The sequence below is a fragment of the Podarcis pityusensis genome (assembly GCF_964106645.2).
Source record: "Podarcis pityusensis genome assembly, chromosome: 4".
Lineage (NCBI taxonomy): Eukaryota > Metazoa > Chordata > Lepidosauria > Squamata > Lacertidae > Podarcis > Podarcis pityusensis.
The window spans coordinates 3702510-3721691 of NC_138027.1; the positions used below are offsets into that span (position 1 = coordinate 3702510).

The 19182-nt window shown below is 52.3% G+C and overlaps 2 protein-coding genes across 6 annotated transcripts in view; one reads left to right on the forward strand and one right to left on the reverse strand.

The window, feature by feature from the left end:
- Positions 1-723: 723 nt before the first annotated feature.
- Positions 724-16344, reverse strand: PGAP2 (post-GPI attachment to proteins 2). 2 transcript variants are annotated; one of them, XM_081002295.1, is made up of 6 exons: positions 15430-16344; positions 11769-11943; positions 10785-11037; positions 9587-9681; positions 3998-4106; positions 724-2645 (listed from the first exon to the last, which is right to left on the reverse strand). In XM_081002295.1, exons 1-6 carry the CDS (start codon positions 15747-15749, stop codon positions 2515-2517), a joined length of 1083 nt encoding a protein of 360 aa, XP_080858421.1. In that variant the 5' UTR covers positions 15750-16344; the 3' UTR covers positions 724-2514. The 2 variants fall into 2 exon arrangements, with proteins under 2 accessions (XP_080858421.1, XP_080858420.1); XM_081002294.1 differs by having other exon boundaries at positions 9575-9681; positions 15430-15611.
- Positions 16345-16670: 326 nt separating this feature from the next.
- NUP98 (nucleoporin 98 and 96 precursor) overlaps positions 16671-19182 on the forward strand; it is a 43471-nt gene continuing 40959 nt past the window's right edge. For 3 of the 4 annotated variants that reach the window (XM_081001727.1, XM_081001730.1, XM_081001728.1), the window contains exon 1: positions 16672-16956. The gene's annotated coding sequence lies outside the window, so the exon portion shown is untranslated. Of the gene's footprint in view, positions 16957-19182 lie in introns of all 4 variants that reach the window. The other variant, XM_081001729.1, reaches the window with a different exon arrangement.

Below are 19182 nucleotides of genomic sequence, written 5' to 3' on the forward strand. Positions count from 1 at the left end.
ATAGAACTGCAGGGTAGGAAGGGGATCCGTACGGTCATCTAGTCCAACCCCCTGCAAGGCAGGAGTCATTAATTGCATCTGCATCCCACCTTCTGCTCCAAGGAGCTCAAGGTGGCGTACACTGTTCTAAATAATAATAATAATAATAATAATAATAATAATAATAATAATAATTTATTTATGCCCCGCCCATCTGGCTGGGCTTCCCCAGCCACTCTGGGCGGCTTCCAACAGAATATTAAAATACAATAGTCTATTAAACATTAAAATCTTCCCTAAACAGGGCTGCCTTCAGATGTCTTCTAAAAGTCTGGTAGTTGTTCATTATTTGACATCTGGTGGGAGGGCGTTCCACAGGGCGGGCGCCACCACTGAGAAGGCCCTCTGCCTGGTTCCCTTTAACCTCACTTCTTGCAGGGAGGGAACCGCCAGAAGGCCCTCGGAGCTGGACCTCAGTGTCCGGGCAGAACGATGGGGGTGGAAACGCTCCTTCAGATATACTGGACTGAGGCCATTTAGGGTTTTAAAGGTCAGCACCAACACTTTGAATTGTGCTCAGAAACGTACTGCTTGGCATGCAGAAGGTCTCAGTTTCATCCTAGGCACCTCCCCTTTTGAAGACCTTGGGAAGCAAGGCAGGTAAAGATTCCCCCCTTCCTCCTGTCAGCTAGGACAGATATCAGGCAGAGGGAGCAACTGGTCCACTGCAACTGCTGCTACAACTGGAAAAAAATACTCAGTGCTTTATTTCATCATGGGAGGGGGGGAGCCAATGAAAATAGACACCTGGCAGTACAATTTTTCCACACACACACACACCTTGCCACAGAGACAGCAAAGAGGCCCACACACCCGGGATGTGGGAGGACAAGCAGCAGAAGAGAAAACCTGGCCTGATGCCAGAATGCCCCTGCCTTGGAACAGCAACCTTGGGCTAGTAGCTGCATCACAAGCCTCCTTTCCGGAGAGCTCCTTGGCCAGCCTGACTCCACCAGCTGACCCGAGACTTCTTACCCGGGGAACCAAGTTACCTGCATTCAGTCTTTACTGGTTGCTCTGTGCCCTCACTTCCTAGGAGCTTTTCCCTCAACCATTCCCCTTCTTCCCTATCGATCCCAGGCCCCTGGCTGGTGGTATCTCTCTGCTCCAGCCTACCCCCCTGCTTGACCCAGGCTGGACCTCTGGATCAGCCTCAAACTACCCTTTCCTTAGGATTCCTCCCTTGAGGCTTCTGGGACCTCACTGAGGTGGCCTGATCCTGCCACTTCTTCCTGATCTCTCTTGCTAGGAGTAAGGCCTGGTGGGCTCTGAGCAGGGTGGAGAAGCGAGCCTCTCTGCATCTCTATGCTTGGAGAAGCATCTGTGTCCCTCTGCCTGGATCAAGAGCTGATGCCCAGGACCCAAGGTGTGCAAGGGTTAAGTTGAGGACCTCTGCTTGGTCCTCTAAGTGCTTCTGCACCCTCCCAGCTCAAGGTACGTATTTCTGCTTTATGTCTCCCAGCCCGATCTTTCCCAGCTGAGCCCAACTCTCAGGTGGTTCTTTCACCAATGTCCAATGCAGCCCTGTACCTTCAAAACATCACAGTCAAGAGCAAATGAATCCCACCAATGCTTTCCCCCAATTCCTGCCTGCCTGAGGTTTCTAGGAATTTGGGGGAAGGGTCTGTGAATTCTCAAGGACAGAGAAGCTCAAGTAGCAGATAGGCAGAGATGATTAGCTCCCGGGGGCTGCAAGGGGGTGCTGACGCCACGCAGAACTTGTTCCAATGTGCAGAATATGCATAACTCGCTTTAGGGAACTTCAGTGTAGAAGCTGGGGAAAGGGGAAGAGAGACCGTCTCACCACCAGCCCCATTTTATTTCTAAAGTCCAGGCTCTCCCAGGGTTTGGCACTTTGGGCCAGCTCAGTGACAGGCATCTATCGTAGAGCTGGACCTCACTGGTCAGCAGGAAAGCCCCACGCGGGAGAAGGAATGAGACGGAAGGAGGACAGGCTGCCGTTTGCAGAGGCAAAGAGAGAAACTCCACTCTACTCCACTGGGAAAAAGGACCGGCTGCAACCACTTGGCATTCCTGCTAAGGGCCAAGTGGGAAAAGGAGTCACAACGACCTCCTTCAGGCAAGTCCCAGATCCGGGCATGGAGTCTCTGCCTTCAAGAGCCGCTGGACTTGTCACCATCACAACACACAGCCCCGGTGGGCTAGTCCAGGGCCGGTTCTGTCCCTGTCCTGGGTTGGCAGCAGAGCACATTCTGAGTTTTGTTTTTACTTTTACAAAGATGTCCCATTGATCAAAAGGCCCGTCAACCAGCCACACCATCTGCTCTGTTGTCGGACATATGGCGGCAGGGTCCCAATTCCTACGGGGCCCACTGGTTCTTTTCAGCCCAGTCGCAGGTGCCCCTTCTGAAATGTCCTGGGGCCTGCCGGAAGGATCTGATGCTGGCAAGCAGGCTGCTCCTCCTCCCCGCAAGAAATCCAGAGGCTTTCCCTCAGCTCAAAGGCAGGCTTTTGCTAGAAGCGTTTGTCTTCTGGCTGGGAACTGACCACCAGCTCCTTGTTGCCAAAGTCCCACCACGCAGTCATGTGGAAGGCCATGTTAGAAAAAACCACCAGGTACTCCAAGAAGGCAAAGATGGTGTAAACTAGGGAAGGAAAGAAAGAGGGGGAAACAAGGTCAGGAATCTCAGGTGCCTGAAACAGTGCCAAGCACAGCTTATATATTTTGAGTCCATAAGGGCTAGAAACATGGATTTTACCCCAGGATTCCTGGGATGCTCAGTTCCACCTGAGGAACACTTCACATCTTCTGCCAACACACCTGCCTCTTGCACACAGCTGCCTTTCAGTGTTCTCAAAGGCACCTGTCAATCACTCTCTGGCAAGCATTTCCCATGTGGCTCAGATAATACGGTAAGTGATCCAGTTAGATTGAAATACTTTATTGTCATTTGTACAACTTGTATACAGTGAGATTACACGAGCACCCCCCACTCAGCTCTCTTAGTCTTAATTCCCCTCTTTACTGACGCACATCCACCAAATCCGAAAGTCCACACCGTGATGCAGAATGAAAGGACACTTTCTACTGTGGACCGGTAGGAGATCATCAAATGTTGATTGACATCGTTCTTTTGCAATACCCTGAGGAGATGGAGTCTCTGTTGGGCTTTCTTAACCACCTGGGTTGTATTTATTTTCCAAGTAAAGTCTTCACTGAGATAAACTCCTAGGAATTTAAAGGAAGAGACTCTCTCCACACAGCCTTCCCAAATGTACAGTAGGGCTAGTTTTCCCCTCTTCCTCCGAAAGTCCAACACCAAGTTGTTCCCTAGGCACCATGTAGATATTTTTTGGACCTCTCCTCTATATGCTGATATAACGCTGTTATTAAACCCATTATAGTGGTGTCATCTGCAAACTTAATAATTGCAGTAGACGGGTCAGATGATACACAATCGTATGTATACAATGAATACAGGATGGAGTTTTAAAAGGCCGTCTCAGCACAGGGAAATGCAGGCAGCAAGAGGGAGGCTCCGAGCCATGTCTATAGTAAAAAAGAATGATGCTCGACAGAGCCTCTGCCTCCCCACCACATCAAACCAGGCAAAGGAGACATAGAAACACACCCACGTACCTGGTACACCTGCCCACCAGGTGCTGCTGGGTTCAGGCTCTCATCCCTAGCTAGAGGCCCCGCTGGCTGCTGGAAGTTAGAGTTCACCAACGTGTGGAGGGTGCCCAAGTTGGCTATCCCTGGCCTAGCGGTTAATGGGGCGCAGGAGCCACTAAGCGGCCTGTGCCCATCTTTCCTCTGCTACAAACAGGAGGCATGGGGCAAGCACCAACACCAGAGCCACAGGAATCCTCTCCTACAAAGGAAAGTCACAAAGCAGGCACGTAGGGTGCTCTGGCACCACAGACCAAGCGCCAGCACCGAGCAGCCAAAGTTTCTTAGCATGAGCAAGAGGCTGAATCCCCAAAGGGGACTTACCTCCGGGCTCGCAGTACCAGTTGTGGCGGAAGTAGAAGTACACGGCTACTGAGAACGTGACCAGGTTGAAGAGGAACAGCCACCACTTCCACTTGTAGGACTTGCGCTCCTGCAAGAGAGGGAGAGAGGGGCGAGGTTACTCCCGCCAGGATGAAGGCTGGCAGCCCCACATTTGCACACGCATGCCCACTCAGCAGCAGTGGATGCAGGACCTGAGGCCCTGCTCCTCAAGGCTTAGCATGTAGCCCGTTTGCAGCAACAGGAACACGAGGAGACCTGAGTAGGGAGGTCACCTGTGGCCACCTCACCTCAGAAAGGATACCGTTGAGCTGGAAAAGGTGACCCAAGTAATCAAGGGATTTTGGAGTGCCTCCCCTGTGAGGCCAAGTGACAATGTTCAGAGCTTTTTAGCTGAGAAAACCAACGAGTAAGAGGAGATAGGAGAGTGGGGTTTACGTTTGTGCATGGTGTGAAGATGTTTTTCTCCCTGTGACTCATAACGCTAGACCTCTGGGAAGCTGAGATTTGGAAGATTCAAGATAAGCGAAAGGAAGGGACTGCTTCACACAGCACAGTTAAAATAGGGAATTTGCTGCTACAAGATGTAGTCATGGCCAGCAACTTGAGTGGGGGCTTGGACAAATTCACGAAGGATAAGGCTATATAAAAATGGCTGCTAGGCATGATGGCTGTGTGATCCCTCCGCTATCAGAGGCAGAATGCTTCTGAATACCAGTTGCTGGAAACAGCAGGAGGGGAGAGGGCTCTTGCGCTTATAACTCCTGCTTGCAAGCTTCCCATTGGCCATTTGGTTGTGCAACTCACAACAGATCCACACTCTGAAGCCCAGGGCTCCTACAGATGGGCCACAACTTGCCTATCACAGCTTCCTCCCATCATTCCTGACGACTGGCCCTGCAAACTAGGGATGGTGGGGGTTGTAGTCCAAAAACAGCTGGGGACCACAGTTTGGGAAACGCTGCCTTAAGGGATAAAGAGCAAAAGGGCGGGGAGGCTCATCGCCAAGGGTGTCTCCACGGCTGACGGGCTCAACGCAGCGCCCCAACACAGAGCAGCCCTGAGTTGCAACCGCTAATATAGGGGAAGTACAAATCCTCGCTCGGCTTGGCTCCCTGACTCAGCTTATTTGAGGTAAATGGGATGCAACAGCAGCAGAAGCATTAAGGAGGGTGGGAGGGAGGGAGAACTTAAGAGCTGGTTGGGGCATGATGCCTGGGCCCACACCCCAGGGAGGAAGAGGGCCTTGCTTCTGCCACGAGAAAAGTCTGACAGAGGGGCTGGGCCATAGAGATGAATGGGGTGTGGGAAAAAGGCCCCCCACTTCTGGTTATTGCCCATCCATGCAGGCAAGGGGAACCCCCACCACTGTCTCACCCCGGGGCGTAGAAACTCCAAACCACAAATGTTTAGATTGCAGCTTTCGTTTCCATTTGCTTTCGTCAAAGAGAAGCACAAAGATTTCAGGGGGAAAGTGGGAGGTTTAGAAAGAACAGGGGGGGAAAACAAGTTTTGAGATGGGGGCAAGTGGGAGGGGAGAAGTATATAGATAGGAGAATAATATTGTTAAGCTGTATTGTGTTTAAGATATTTGGAAAAAATTATTGGGGCGGGAAGTGGGAGGGGAGAAGAAGAGCAACGGGATGGGAGGAGCTACGGCAAAGCATCTGGTCAAGGCGGAGAACAGGGCAGCAATTCTAGAAAACTGGGTTCAACATAAATTCGGGCAATGGCAGTAACCTCTCCGGTGCTTTCTAGTGATATACAGAAAGCCATTTCAGTCTTCTTATTGTTACAGCTCCCACATTTCTGTGTCTGAGTGGCTCTCCTGCTCCTCGTTTCTCTCTTTGCCTCTTTTGCTCCTTTAGCATAGAGCCAGTGTGGTGTAGAGGTTGGAGGGTCAGCCTAGGACCTGAGAGACCAGGGTTCAAATTCCCACTTGGCCATGAAGCTCCCTGGGTGTCCCGTCACTCTCCCTCTCAAGTCTCACCTACCTCACAGGGTTGTTGTGGGGATGAAACGAGTGGGGAGAACCGTGTACGCCCCCTGCGCTCCCTGGAGACAGGGACAGGGGGGACAGAAATGCAAGCAATAAATAAAACAAGTAGCAGAGCAGCGCAGGGGCTGAACTGTGTTAACGTGTCCCCTACTAGCACGCTGTTGGGGCCCAAGACCTGCTCCGTGGCAGCGTGAGAAGCCCAGCCCTTCTGCGCTAGAGCGGAAGTGCCAAGGCAGACAGGAGGGAGGGAAGCCAGGAGCAGGAACCGCAAGCAGAAATCTCTTATGTAAAAATTCACACAGGAAATGGCAGGTGGCAATTCATTGTGTTTGCGCAGGCGGTGTCAAAATTCCTCTTTAGCCTCCCTTAGTCAGTGGCTCCCAAGTACACACACACTCAGCATGCAGCCCCTCCTCTCTCTTGGCCCTGTGCCTATTGTCCCCTCCACACACAGAGGCACATACCCATTACCCTGCTCCTTGCCATTCCTTGCTTCAGTTCCCTGTGTCTTCAGCTCTCCAACCCTCCCTCCCCAACAGCTTGCAATTCTTGCCCTGCAGTCCTGTGCAAGAGCTTCTACGATGTAGGCCAAAGTGGGCCCATCTAGTCCAACAAATCGTCCCGGCGGGGAGCCTCGAAAGACGGCCTGGGTGTGACAGCAACTCTCCGCCCTTGCCCTTCCCAGCAACTGGCATTCAGAGGCATACGGCCTCTAGCGGAGCAGAGAGAGCACAGCCACCCTCAGGATTAGCAGCTCCTGACAGCCTTCTCTTCCTCCATGAGTGTATCTCATGCCTTTTGAAAGCCAGCCACGTTGATAGCCATCTGTACTTTTCACAGGAGCCAACGCCATAGTTTTTACTTTATGAAGAAGTGCTTTCTTTTGTCTGCTCTTTAATTTCCCACCAATCAGCTTCATTTGATCAAACCTGGGTTCTAGTACTTGGAGGGAGTAAAGTGCACAACTTGACACACTTAGGCCTAGGACCCTCGTACCTACGGGACTGCCTCTCCTGGTCTGCCCCGCAGAGGACCTTAAGGTCCACAAATGACAACATTTTGGAAGTCACAAGGTGGTTAGATGGGTCTCAACTAGGGCCAGGGCCTTTTCAGTACTGGTCCCAACTTGGTGGAATGCTCTGTCACAAGAGACTAGGGCCCTGCGGGACTTGACATCAAGTCAAGTGCCAAGGAATTATTGAGAAGACAAAGCACCAAACAATGATCAGTAAAATATTGAGCAAACCTGGACAGCCCTCTGGTGGCAGAACTTTATACCAAACTCCACCAGTTGCTGCTCTCCCCATTGCCCATAATTTAGATTGTGGGTTTGGGGGTGGTGGTCTGGATGATACCCTGAGTCCCTTTCAGTTCTTGGGGTCTGGTAACCAGGGAGGAATAAATCAAATAGGAGTTTGCTTAAGTAGTCAGATGAGTTTCTTTGGAAGACAACGACCTTAGTTGGTCACTTCAGTGTCCTCACCAGCATCCCCAGAGAATGAGCTAGCTTGCAAGAGTCCTGACTAATGGGCGGCCTTTCCTCCAACCCACACATAGCTGATAGCCAGAGAGAACTGTATGTGAGCTGAGCTGGGAAACAGGCTGGAAGCTGGAGACCCAGAGGCCTGCTTGCTCCGTGCTGGATCCAAAGCTGTGACCGATGGAGAAGCAAGACCTGCTGGGGTGTTGATGCTGTGAGCCCTGCCGTGTTATCAGCAGGTTATATATACATGTAAACAAAACCAAATACTGTGGTACCTTGGTTGTCAAACTTAATCCGTTTGACTCCCGAGGTGGTTCGAAAACCAAGGCGCAGCTTCTGATTGGCTGCAGGAGCTTCCTGCACTCAAGCAGAAGCCGCATCAGACGTTCAGCTTCCAAAAAACGTTTGCAAACCGGAACACTCGCTTCCGGGTTTGCGGGGTTCGGGAGCCAAAACGTACCAAGGCGTTCGACAACCAAGGTTGTCCTAAAGACACCACAGTATCCGCTGACCTTAATTCCAAGGAAACTGAACCCTGGGTAAGCATCTGGAACCCCTGGAGTCTCTCACCATTCAGAGATTGGGGTGGTGCGTAACAATATACATCTCAAGAGACGGAAAGGTTACAGCAGGGGTCAACAAACGTTTTCGGCAGGGGGCCGGTCCGCTATCCCTCAGACCTTGTGGGGGGCCAGACTATTTTTTTTGCGGGAAATGAATGAATTCCTATGCCCCACAAATAACCCAGAGATGCATTTTAAATAAAAGAAGAAGAGTTTGGATTTGATATCCCGCCTTTCACTCCCTTTTTAAGGAGTCTCAAAGCGGCTAACATTCTCCTTTCCCTTCCTCCCCCACAACAAACACTCTGTGAGGTGAGTGGGGCTGAGAGACTTCAAAGAAGTGTGACTGGCCCAAGGTCACCCAGCAGCTGCATGTGGAGGAGCGGAGACGCGAACCCGGTTCCCCAGATTACAAGACTACCGCTCTTAACCACTACACCACACTGGCTCATTCTACAGTGATCCACGCGACGGTCACCTCCAGGCTTGACTACTGTAATTCGCTCTACACGGGGCTGCCCTTGAAGCTGTCCCAGAAACTCCAGCGGGTGCAGAATGCTGCAGCGAGGCTCCTCATGGGGTCTCTGCCATGGAAGCATATTCACCCAGTGCTTTTCCAGCTGCACTGGCTCCCGGTGGAGTACAGGGTCAGATTTAAGGTGCTGGTTTTGACCTTTAAAGCCCTTCATGGCCTAGGACCCTCGTACCTACAGGACCGCCTCTCCCGGTATGCCCCATGGAGAGCCTCAAGGTTCATAAATAGCAACACCCTAGTGGTCCCGGGCCCTAAGGAAGTTAGATTAGCCTCAACCAGAGCCAGGGCCTTTTCAACTCTGGCTCTGGCCTGGTGGAATGCTCTGCCTCATGAGACCAGGGCCCTGCAGGATCTGATTTCTTTCCACAGGGCCTGTAAGACAGAGTTGTTTCACCTCGCCTTTGGCTTGGAGCCAATTTGATTCCCTCCCCTCCCCCTTTCTTTTTTCTTTTTCCTTTCTCCTCCTGTGATGAGGCTGCATTTTAATATTTTAATGTTTCAATATTTTAATCTTGTTTTTAAGTTGTATTCATTCAACTTGTTTTTATTATTGCTTGTTAGCCGCCCTGAGCCCGGCCTTGGCTGAGGAGGGCAGGGTATAAATAAAAATTATTATTATTACTCCTGTAAAAACACGTTGATTCCCAGACCGTCCGCGGGCCAGATTTAGAAGGTGATTGGGCTGGATCCGGCCCCCAGGCCTTAGGTTGCCTACCTATGGGTTACAGCCATCCAACAACCATTTTGATGAGATCAGAGTGCTTATGTCTTACTTGTTTTAATTGTACCAAGCTGTATCTAACCTGCCCAGGCACCACATGTGGATGGGGTACTCTAAATCAACACATTTGGAAGCACAACTATGGAAACAAGATGTTCGAAGCAGCGCTATCGAGACCCAGGGCAAGCCTGCCAAGTTCAGCCCTCAGCTCCAAACCCTCCTCACATCCGCCAATGAAAGAAAGAGAGGGGACTGTACCTCGGGACTTACTGCATGCTTCTTAGTCATTCGCCACAAAACGCAAGTCAGGAACATGTGGCTGAGGGCCGAAGCTATGAAGAGGATGAAGGCGTTCTCGTGGATCACTGCAGCAAAGAAAGGACATGCAATGCTACCTGTGAGCAAGAAGCAGAAGCGGCCGCCACCACCAAAGTTCAACTAGCCACGGGGGACACGCAAACTCCTAGGCACAACATAAAAAGTAACAGCTAATTGTGCATCTGAACCTCGCGCCTAGTGAGAAAGCGTTCTTCTGCCTAAGCCATATAGAAGCTACAGGGAGCTGCAGCTGTTTTCTGCTGCTCCAGTGAGGAGGACCCGAACCGATGGATTCAAATGCCAAGAAAGGAGAGTCTGACTAATCCATAGGAAGAACTTTCTGACGGTAAGAGCTGCACAACAGTGGAACAGACTCCCTTGGAAGATGGTGGAGTCTCCCTTCACTGTATATTTTAAAGCAGAGGTTGGATGGCCATCTGTGTCAGGCGTGTGTGTAGGAGCCAGGCCCTGTGACCAATAGGACTCTGCAGGACTGGGGCCTTCCTAAATTTGTTCTGAAGAAGCAACATGCAGCCTCACACGTGAGGCCGATTGGTAACTCACAGCACCTGGTGGGAAGAGCCGGGAAGGGATATAAGGTTAGCATTTTCCCTTCAGCTCTTTGCCACAGCAACACGTTCCTTGCCTTGCTGTGTTTGACTCCTTGCTTCTTGATCCTCAGACCCTTGACTTCGTGACTTTCTTCCTGACTCTCGGCTCTCTGACCCTCGGACTCTTGGCTTTCTGACTCCTGGCTTCTGGACTCCCGTTCCTGCTCCCACCCCGCCATCTTGCCCCCGGTCCCGACGTCCCCAGCCGGGACTACGATCGCCCGTGAACCGGACTGTGACAATCTGTCAGCGATTCAATAGCTGAGATTTCTGCATTGCAGGGGAGTTGACTAGATGACAATTCTATGATTCTTTGAGAGAGTCTGGAACAGAGATCTGGGGCAGGAGGCAGAGCAGGCTAGGCGAGAGAGGACCAGAGGAGGCACGGTGGCTCCAGCCAACCAGCCCCCTCCCAACCAGCTCATAAGGGCAGTGCTGTTGTGCCCCAGTGACAACCCCCAAGCTCTCAGGCCCACAAACCAGAAGGCATCCACCTGCCAGTGAGCCAGGCTGGCGCTGCACCAGGCGCTGATACTTACGGTAGTTCTCCGAGGAGGAGACGTAGGTCAGCAGCAGGAGGGCCGTGTTCTCCAGCAGGTTGAGGCCGAAGGCTGCATTGCACAGGCGGAGGTACCGCGGGTGTGTGCAGTGGCAGCCGCGGTAGTGGCTCCAGTAGACAAAGGCCACGAGGAAGCGGGGCCCAGAGTGCAGCCCGATGCAGAAACGCCACATGTAGCGCTCGGGGGTCTCCCCACCAATGGCAGAGCTGATGGAGGGGAGGTAGTTGGGGACCTGTAGGGGAAAACTAAAGTCAGTGGTATTGCAAATCTGACAGTTCTCCTCCCTGTTACCTGCCACCGTGGAGAAGCACCATTTCCCCTTGCAGGCAGGCACCCGCTGCTCACAAGCCTCCTCTTCTTACAATGCTGGACTTTGGGGCTTATTTGCTGTTGGTCTTGCGGCGTCACTCTCCTACCTACAGGCGCTTCAGCCTCTGACCCCCCAGCGATGTTCCTCTTGCCATAGCTGGCAAGGGGAACGGGAGCACCCCAAACCCTTCACTCACAAAGGCTGAAGATAGGTTTTCGGTCCCTGCTGGCTGAATTCTGTTAGCTCTGACCAGACAGCCTCCGCAGAGATCCCTTTGTCTTATGCACTCTTATTGTACTCTCCCATGCAAACCTGCCTGGGTAGGTCCTAATCTCTGTTCTGCCACCCTCTCAGGCACACATGGTGTTGATGTGTGGGAGGGTTTTTTCAGTGGCTGCCCCCAGGCAACTTTGGATCTCCCTCCCTAGAGACGCTAGACTGGCTCCTTCTTGCTGTCCTTCCACAGGGAGGTGAAGACTGTTTTATTGCAACAGGACTTTGGCACTAACTCTAACTGCTCTTCTTAAGCAAATGACCCAGAACCCTTGAAACCGAATCCCCGTAAAAGACGTGACTGTACTATAACAATGGTGATAAAATTCCAACATAGGGCAATCTTTAAATGCACACACGAACACTCAAGGAGGACTTACATCACAGTGGGTGGCAGTGGTTTCATCAAAGTGAAAGAACAGGGACCAGATGACGCAGAAGAGGAAGCCAAAGAGTGGGCAGCACACGGTCCCGACTGCCAGGGTGGTAAAACGGAGGCGGAAGAGGGTCCCGTCCCGATCCAAAGGGAGCGGCAGCTGGAACATGCTGCCAAACCTATGCGCATGGAAAGACAAGCATTTGTGCTGTGCTTCTTTCAGAAGCAGCAGAGAGTATTCCCTATCAGTCTCCACGGCTGTGGATAAAGATCTGAAAAGCAGCTGGGATGCGTATCTGGTTACTCAGGAATACAAAGAGGAGGCTCACAGGCATCAGGGCTTCTTTCCATCGCAAAATCGACAAAGCGCCAGGTCTGGACGGCAGCCACCTGAGATTTCTCAAATGAATTCCAGTACAAAATCACTCATCTTCTAAATGAAAATATGTTACCTTGTCCCCTGAGTTCAGCTTCCGTACCTCCAGGTTGGCTTGAAAGCTGCGGCTGGTGCAAAACTAGAATACTGCCACCAGGTCACAATGCTGCTGGAAGAACTGCGAAAGGACACTTGACTTGCATGCATTTAACTTGCATTATATCAGCTTTAAGCAACTGGTGTCAAGCCAGCTGTGACTGCACAAATTAAATGCATACAGGGTGGAGAGCTTAAAAGCTATTTTTTCCCGAGTGCAGAAGGAGCCTTTAAGCTGTCTGCCTTGCTTATTAGGAGGCTCTTCCGAGATCTCAGACTGTCCTGCCACCTGGAACTGACCTCCAGGACTTACTGCTGTGCCATGTAAGAAGCCCCCTGAGGAGCAAGGCTGGGTAGTGCAAGGCCAGAAGGCTGCCTGGCATGACCCCCAGGGCAAAGCAGATTGAGAATGTGGAGGACTCTGCCTTCTTCCACCAGGAGAACCCTGTGATCCCCGAATGAAGAACGGCATGGGAATTTAATAAAATAAATAAATAGCTTTAAAGCTCTCCGCCTTGCGTGGGGTGCAAGGCCTGTCCAACCTAGCTTCTGAAAGGTAGGTGTGGGCATGTGGAGGTGGCTTCCATTCTTCCCCATAGAGAAGAGTCCAGAGTTGTTCAACGATATACAGGCCTCCTGACTCTCCCACCTGTTAACGGAGAAATCTGAGGGCTCCCTTGAACAAAAAAACAAGGACACCAGCCAGGAATACCAGAGCAAAACAGCAGCCAGTAGGCTTGGTCTTTATTGAAGACTGTCGCAACAGGACTCCCACCTGCCACAAGGTGGAACAAGATGGAAGCCCCGAACAAAAGAGCCCCCAAACTTTGATTAGCTGCTAATCCCCATGTCACCCCCCCCCACATCATTCATACATCACGGTTACATCATGATTGGGGAGGTCTGGTGGCAGTGATGTGAGCATCCTGGACCCTGCCCCAGGGTTCTCCTTGCCCTCCACCAAACACCCATCGAGTGTAACAAAAGAGATATTTACATTTCCCTGTTTCCCAGCCAAATTAATCACACCCTTTTGTCTTCATCTGGGTTTGTTATTTCCGGAATGGCCACCTGTCCGGCACTCAGGTATCAGGATACCAGGAATGATCACTCAGGCAGAGGGGCTGCTGAGTAGCTGAGCTCACATATCTATATGAATTTCTGAAGTTTTCCCAGTGAGCCAGTACATAGATACATTGGTCAGTGAACTGTTACATTTGGTATCGTGCAGCAAAGGCCCTTTTGAACAGATAGGAAGAAACTGTGATGAAGTGTTTTGTGGGGACAGATCACAAAAGTCACAAAACTGATTGTGCTGGTTTTGGTAGTGGGCTGCATGTGCATGATATCTGCTGGAGGGGCAACCCCCCCAACCTAAACATAAATTCCTGCAACACTCCCCCTGCACCGTCACCTGCTCTGCGAAGTGGATACTGACAATTGTGACCAACACCTTTGCATCCCCCGTGCGGGAGAAAGCCAGCCTCACCTGCTGGGGCACAGCAACTCCTGTTCTTCAGGACTTCTGCTTGAACCACAAAGGCCTAGCCTTCCATCTCAAGACAAGAACTGAGCCTGGACAGTCCCTCCTCCACGTAGGCCCCGTCTGATTTACTGTTCACACAAGAAAAGGCACGAGGAGGAAGTGAGCCAATGTTTTCGTAACTGGGCAAGTCAGATCTGGCAGCTGAGCTGGTGAATGCTGACCTAGGAAGAAGAATTCTACTCAGCCTGTCACACAGAACCCAGCCACACCCGCAGCAGAGCTCACCTGAGAGCAATGTCACCCTTTCTGACTCACAAAGAGCATCTGCTTAAGGCAGGCCTTTTCCTGCTCCAGCTGGACTCAGTTAGTGAAGCCATTGCAGTGACTGCAACAGGAGCTTGATATAAAAAACTGTGGCACTCACGGTCGACGGGTGTGTTACACCATAGCTGCAGCGGAGAGGTGATGGCAGCAGCTACCACAGTGCCAAAATTCATCTACCCAAGGCTGCCTGAAGCAGAGGACAAATAAGTAATAACCAAGACAACAAAAATAATTTTATGACCACTGCTCCATAGCTATTGTTGTTATACAATTCCATTCACCAGATAGATGGGTTTATGAAGCATTTCTGTATCCTTCTGCTGTGCTGAAGAAGAATTCTACGAAACAGTGAGTATATCCGGAATCACTGTTCACTGCGTCTGTTTGCGGACCACTTCGGCAGCGTTGGACGTTATAAAACAAAGCTTTACGGCTTGTTTTCACCAGATAAGAATCTGACCCACTGCTTCTTTCAGAGACTTGCATAGTCTACAAAGACTTTCAGAGACTGTCTGTGGGGCAGTTATAAAAGCAGAGGGCAACGCACATGATGCACAGCTCTCTTCTCCAACAGGAGATGCGGGTTCTTGTGCTTGAATCCCACGTTTCCCAGAAGGGGCAAGGCTAGAGGAGTAACCCTCCACAGATCTGGAGCGAAGTCCCTAAGGCGGTTGGGATGGCGCACTGCATGCCTCCTTCGGGCAACTCCTGCAGCCCAGCTGGTGCCCAACACCTTGCTGTTTTCCTTTGTGGGGGTCTTGTCGTCTGGGCAGTCCAGGACCCCCAGGCACGTGGCCCAGGCTTGCTCCTCGGGGAGGTCTGGAGACAATGGGGTATCATAACTCCCAGTGCATCTGTTTGCGGGGACAGGATACTGGGCCAGGTGCCTGGGCGATATATGGCTTTCAACATCATGCTATACCACCAGCTACACATTGCAATAGGTCACGGTGCCTGAAATAAGGATGGAGCTACATGGAGGCATTGGGACCCCCCCCCCCCCACACTGTGTTTTTCGCATAGCACACATCGTGATTTGCAATATATTGCCAGGTCAGAAATTATGAAACGGGGATGACGAGAGGGACCTCGAACTGGTCTGGGGCGACCTATGGCTCTATCGCCCGGGTCCTAGTGGAGCCCTTGGGCCTGATCCAGCAGCTGCTCTCCTCGTGCCCTCCTGCTCCCGGGTGGAGGTTTGCCGCCTCCCGGCACATGCCTCCCGAGGCAGCTGACGGGAGGGCCGGCCCTGAATCCCCCGCTGCGGGAAGGAGGACACTTGCGGGAAGCCGGCCTTCGGGGCTAGAAAGCGAGCCGCTGCCCCGGCGGACCCCCTCCGACCCTGCCCCGCTTCTCCCTCTCGCCCGCCCGCGTCGCCTTTACCTCCGAGGGGAGCTTCGGGATGGAGCGGTCCGGAGCGGCGCCTTCTGCTGCCTCAGCCTCGGAAGGAACCGGGAGCCCTTCCCTCCTCCGCCCCGGACCCGCTTCTGAGGGGAGAAGGGGGGAGAGGAGGGCCAAGGCGAAGCCGCGGCGCCCGCCCTTTGCCCGCCCGCCCGCCTCCCGCCCAGGCAGGCCCCAGTGGGAGGCCGCGCGGCCTCCGACCGACACGCCCCGGCGTCGGCCGCGTTCCAGGCGCTTCTCTCCCTCCCAACGGAGGGCGGCGGCGGCGGCTCCCCCGCGCGCTTCAGATGCACTCTGCACATGCTCGGGAGGCTTAGAGAAGGGGGGAGAGGCGTCTCCTCTTCCTGAGGAGGTTAACGTGTCTCCTTCGAACTGGGGACTCCCCCCACCCCACGGCTGGGCTTTTATGAGGGCGAGGGTTTCTCCTCAGCGTGTGGGCTTTTCGTAGCCCCCTCGCCGGGCCTGGCGAAGCGCCCTTTTTCTCTTCCCCCCCCCGCGAACTACGACTCCCGTCAGCCCGTCGCGAGGGCCGCGCTGGCAGGGGCCGATGGGAGTTGTAGTCTGAGGGGGGGAAGTAAGGCGACCGGGTTTACCACGGCTTTTTGTTGGCGGCGCCCTTCAGTGGCCCAGGCCCGGGTTGGGCTTCGTTTCTGGGACAATGGCAGGAGCCCACTGCGCTCGCTTACTCGGCAGTAGCCCCCATTGGTTTCAATGGGGCCGACTCCCGGGTAAGGATCGTGCCGCCCATTATTTATTTCTTAACCCGGCGCTTTCGGTTTGTCTCCCTCTCGAGGGGTTGCTATGGAAACCCGAGGGCGATCCTGATTGGCTCCTCCCCGTTTCAAAACCGCCACCGCACTTCCTCATGGCCCGGATGTTCGTTGCAGCCACCCAGCAACAAGCCCCAGCCGGCCTCCCAGCCAATGGGCTGCTTTTCTGCCTCTTGCGGCTGACGTCAGAAAATGCGAGCGGCGCGAAGGGTGGGGGGGGGGGGAAGAGAGATACAGGCGGTCAGGACCGGACTGCGCCGGCTCGTGGCGCAGCTACGCTTTCGGAGCCACCGCTCGACCAATAGGAGCCCAGCGCGGAGTTGACGGCCTCGGCGCACGGCCGTGCGACGCAACGACGCCTTCCGAGGAAGGATCAGCGAACCAATAAGAGGCGCCGATCGCCTTGACGGCACGCGCCAGGCGCCAGCGTGCGTGCGTGCGTGCACGGACGTGCGTGTGTGACGCACTTATTTCCCCCCTCAACTTCCCTCGACGCTTCTCGACCTCTCGCGTGAGGCGACAGCAGCCAAGGCGGGTGTCTGTGGAGCTGCCGCCGCGGCCTCCTCCCTTCCTGGCGTGTACGGCCGAGGCGCCCACCCGAGCGAGCGAGCGGCAAGGCCCGAGCCGCCTTCCCGCGCTGAGGCTCCGGGGCGGAGGAGCGCGCGACCCGCCCTCGTCTACAGGCCCAGGCCAGGCTCGGGTGAAGCCCCGCCGGGGCCCCGGAGGATTCTGGGAAAGGGTGAGTGGCGCTCGGGAGGTGGGAGGGGCCGGGGGGCGAGCGGGGTCTTTGTGCAGCGCCGAGCGCACGAGAGTGACGTAGAAGAAGCCCCTTCTGTGGTCCCGGGGCTTGTGGGTCGCTTGCCGGGATCCGCTAGTGTGTTATTGTTAGCGTTGTATTTATATCCCGCCTTTTTCCCTATCGGGTTCAAGGAGTGGTTTACAGCTAGAACAGAAACAGTTAAAAAACGAGGGGAGAGTAAAAACCCCTATAATTGAAAAAGGATTCATCATCAATGTTAGTATGCCATATAGGAGAAGGAAAATTCTAATCCTAAAGCTCTGCTGCTTTATGGAATATCTTTGTAAGAAAAAGCTAAAGAGTCGATCCTACACAAATCCAGAATGCCGCCTCGTACACCTCCTTCTGGCAGCTCCTGCAGGCAAGCTGGTGCCAGATATGTTGCTCTGCTTTCCTTTGTTGGGGGCCTTGTCTTCTGGACAGTCCAGAACCGCCAGACACACTGCCCAGCCTTGCACCCCAGGGAGGTCACATCGGTGCTGCTAATGCAGTGGTTTATAATAATAATAATAATAATGTTATTATTTATACCCCGCCCATCTGGCTGGGTTTCCCCAGCCACTCTGGGCGGCGTCCAGCCGAATATTAAAAACAATACAGCATCAGACATTAAAAACTTCCCTAAACAGGGCTGACTTCACCCCTGGAGGTGCACTGCATTATTTCTTGAGACTGACTGACGCCAGCAACAACAAACTGTAAAAATAAACAGATTGTCTCAGCACCAGCCCTTTCCTTAAAAGCAGTCAGTTGCCTAGCACTTGTTGGCACAAGAAAGTTGTCACCTGCCAACAGAAGGACAACAAGGAGGAGTCCATCTGGTTTCTCTAGGGAAGGGGTTTCAAAATCTGGGGACAGCCACTGAGAGCCTTCGGTGTGGCATACAGTAGGTAAAACAAGTCTGCTGGACTAGGCCAAAGGGGCCCGTTTAGTCCAACATCCTGTTATTGCAGTGGCCAAACACATGGCCCAAAGAGAAAGAAGCCCACAAGCACAAGAGTGCTTCTCTTTGCTTCATTTCCCAGCAACTGGTATTCAGAAGCATTGCTGGTAATAGCATTATGTAACAATTATTGCCTCCAACGTTAGAGGCAGAGCTTAGCTATCATGGTTAGTAACCATTGGTTGCGTGTCATCTTCCATGGACTTGGCTAATCCTCTTTTAAAACCATCCAAGTTGGTGGCTGTGGGAGCAAGTGTCATAGTTTAACTATGCAGTGTATGAGGAAGCATCGGTGTAAACTTTGGGATGAGTGAGTACAATGTCTCTGTGTGTTTATATTTGTGTTTTCCGCCTATTTGGGGCGGGCCTCTCACTCAGTAGCAGAGGGACCCAGGTTGATTCTCCAGAATCTCTGATTTGTAGGCTCTTTAGGTAGCTGAGCTGGGAAATCCTAAGAGGTTTTAAAGAACTGCTGCCAGCCAGAAAACAACAACTGCTGGGATAACGTGCAAGTGAGAGTAGAGGATGACACTTAAGCATATGAATGGGAACCCCAAAGCAGGACCTGAGTTCGTATCTGTGTCATGGCAGTGCTCCATCTCTGCTCTCAGAAGCAGTTACTGGCAATCCCTACTGTTGCTCTCCGGTTCTGCTTTGGAATTTCCCATTTGGCCAGTAGACTAGGTGGGCCTTTGCCCTGTTCCACTAGGGCAAGAACTATCCTTTTCTTATTTTCTTCTTGCATTGGAAACAAGGTTCTGCCATGTGTGTAGCTATTTGAAGTATAAAAAGATAAGCACCAGGATTAGTTAGAGAACTGTTTTTTAGTAAGTGAAAGTGTTAAGAGGCAATTGGGGAACCATACAATAGAATTTTTACCCCAAATGAAGGTTATGTTTTAAGTTATATTATTTAATGGCCCTACAATGTTATTGGTGGATGAAAAAGTTGATAATCATAAGTGTTTGTCATGGTGCCTTGAATGTTTCGCCTGAGTGTTTTCATAAATTAAACACCATCTTGGATACATATGCATATTTTTAAATGGCAACTATTGTTGCATATCTTTGCATTTTATTGATTCGGTGAAACTTTTTAAATGGAAACATTGGTAGCAGAGCTAAAATTCACACAGCTATTTTTAGACACTGAAGCTCAGGTTCGAATCCCCACTCTGCCAACTCAACTTACAGAGGCAAACATGATGTGGAAGAGAAATGCAC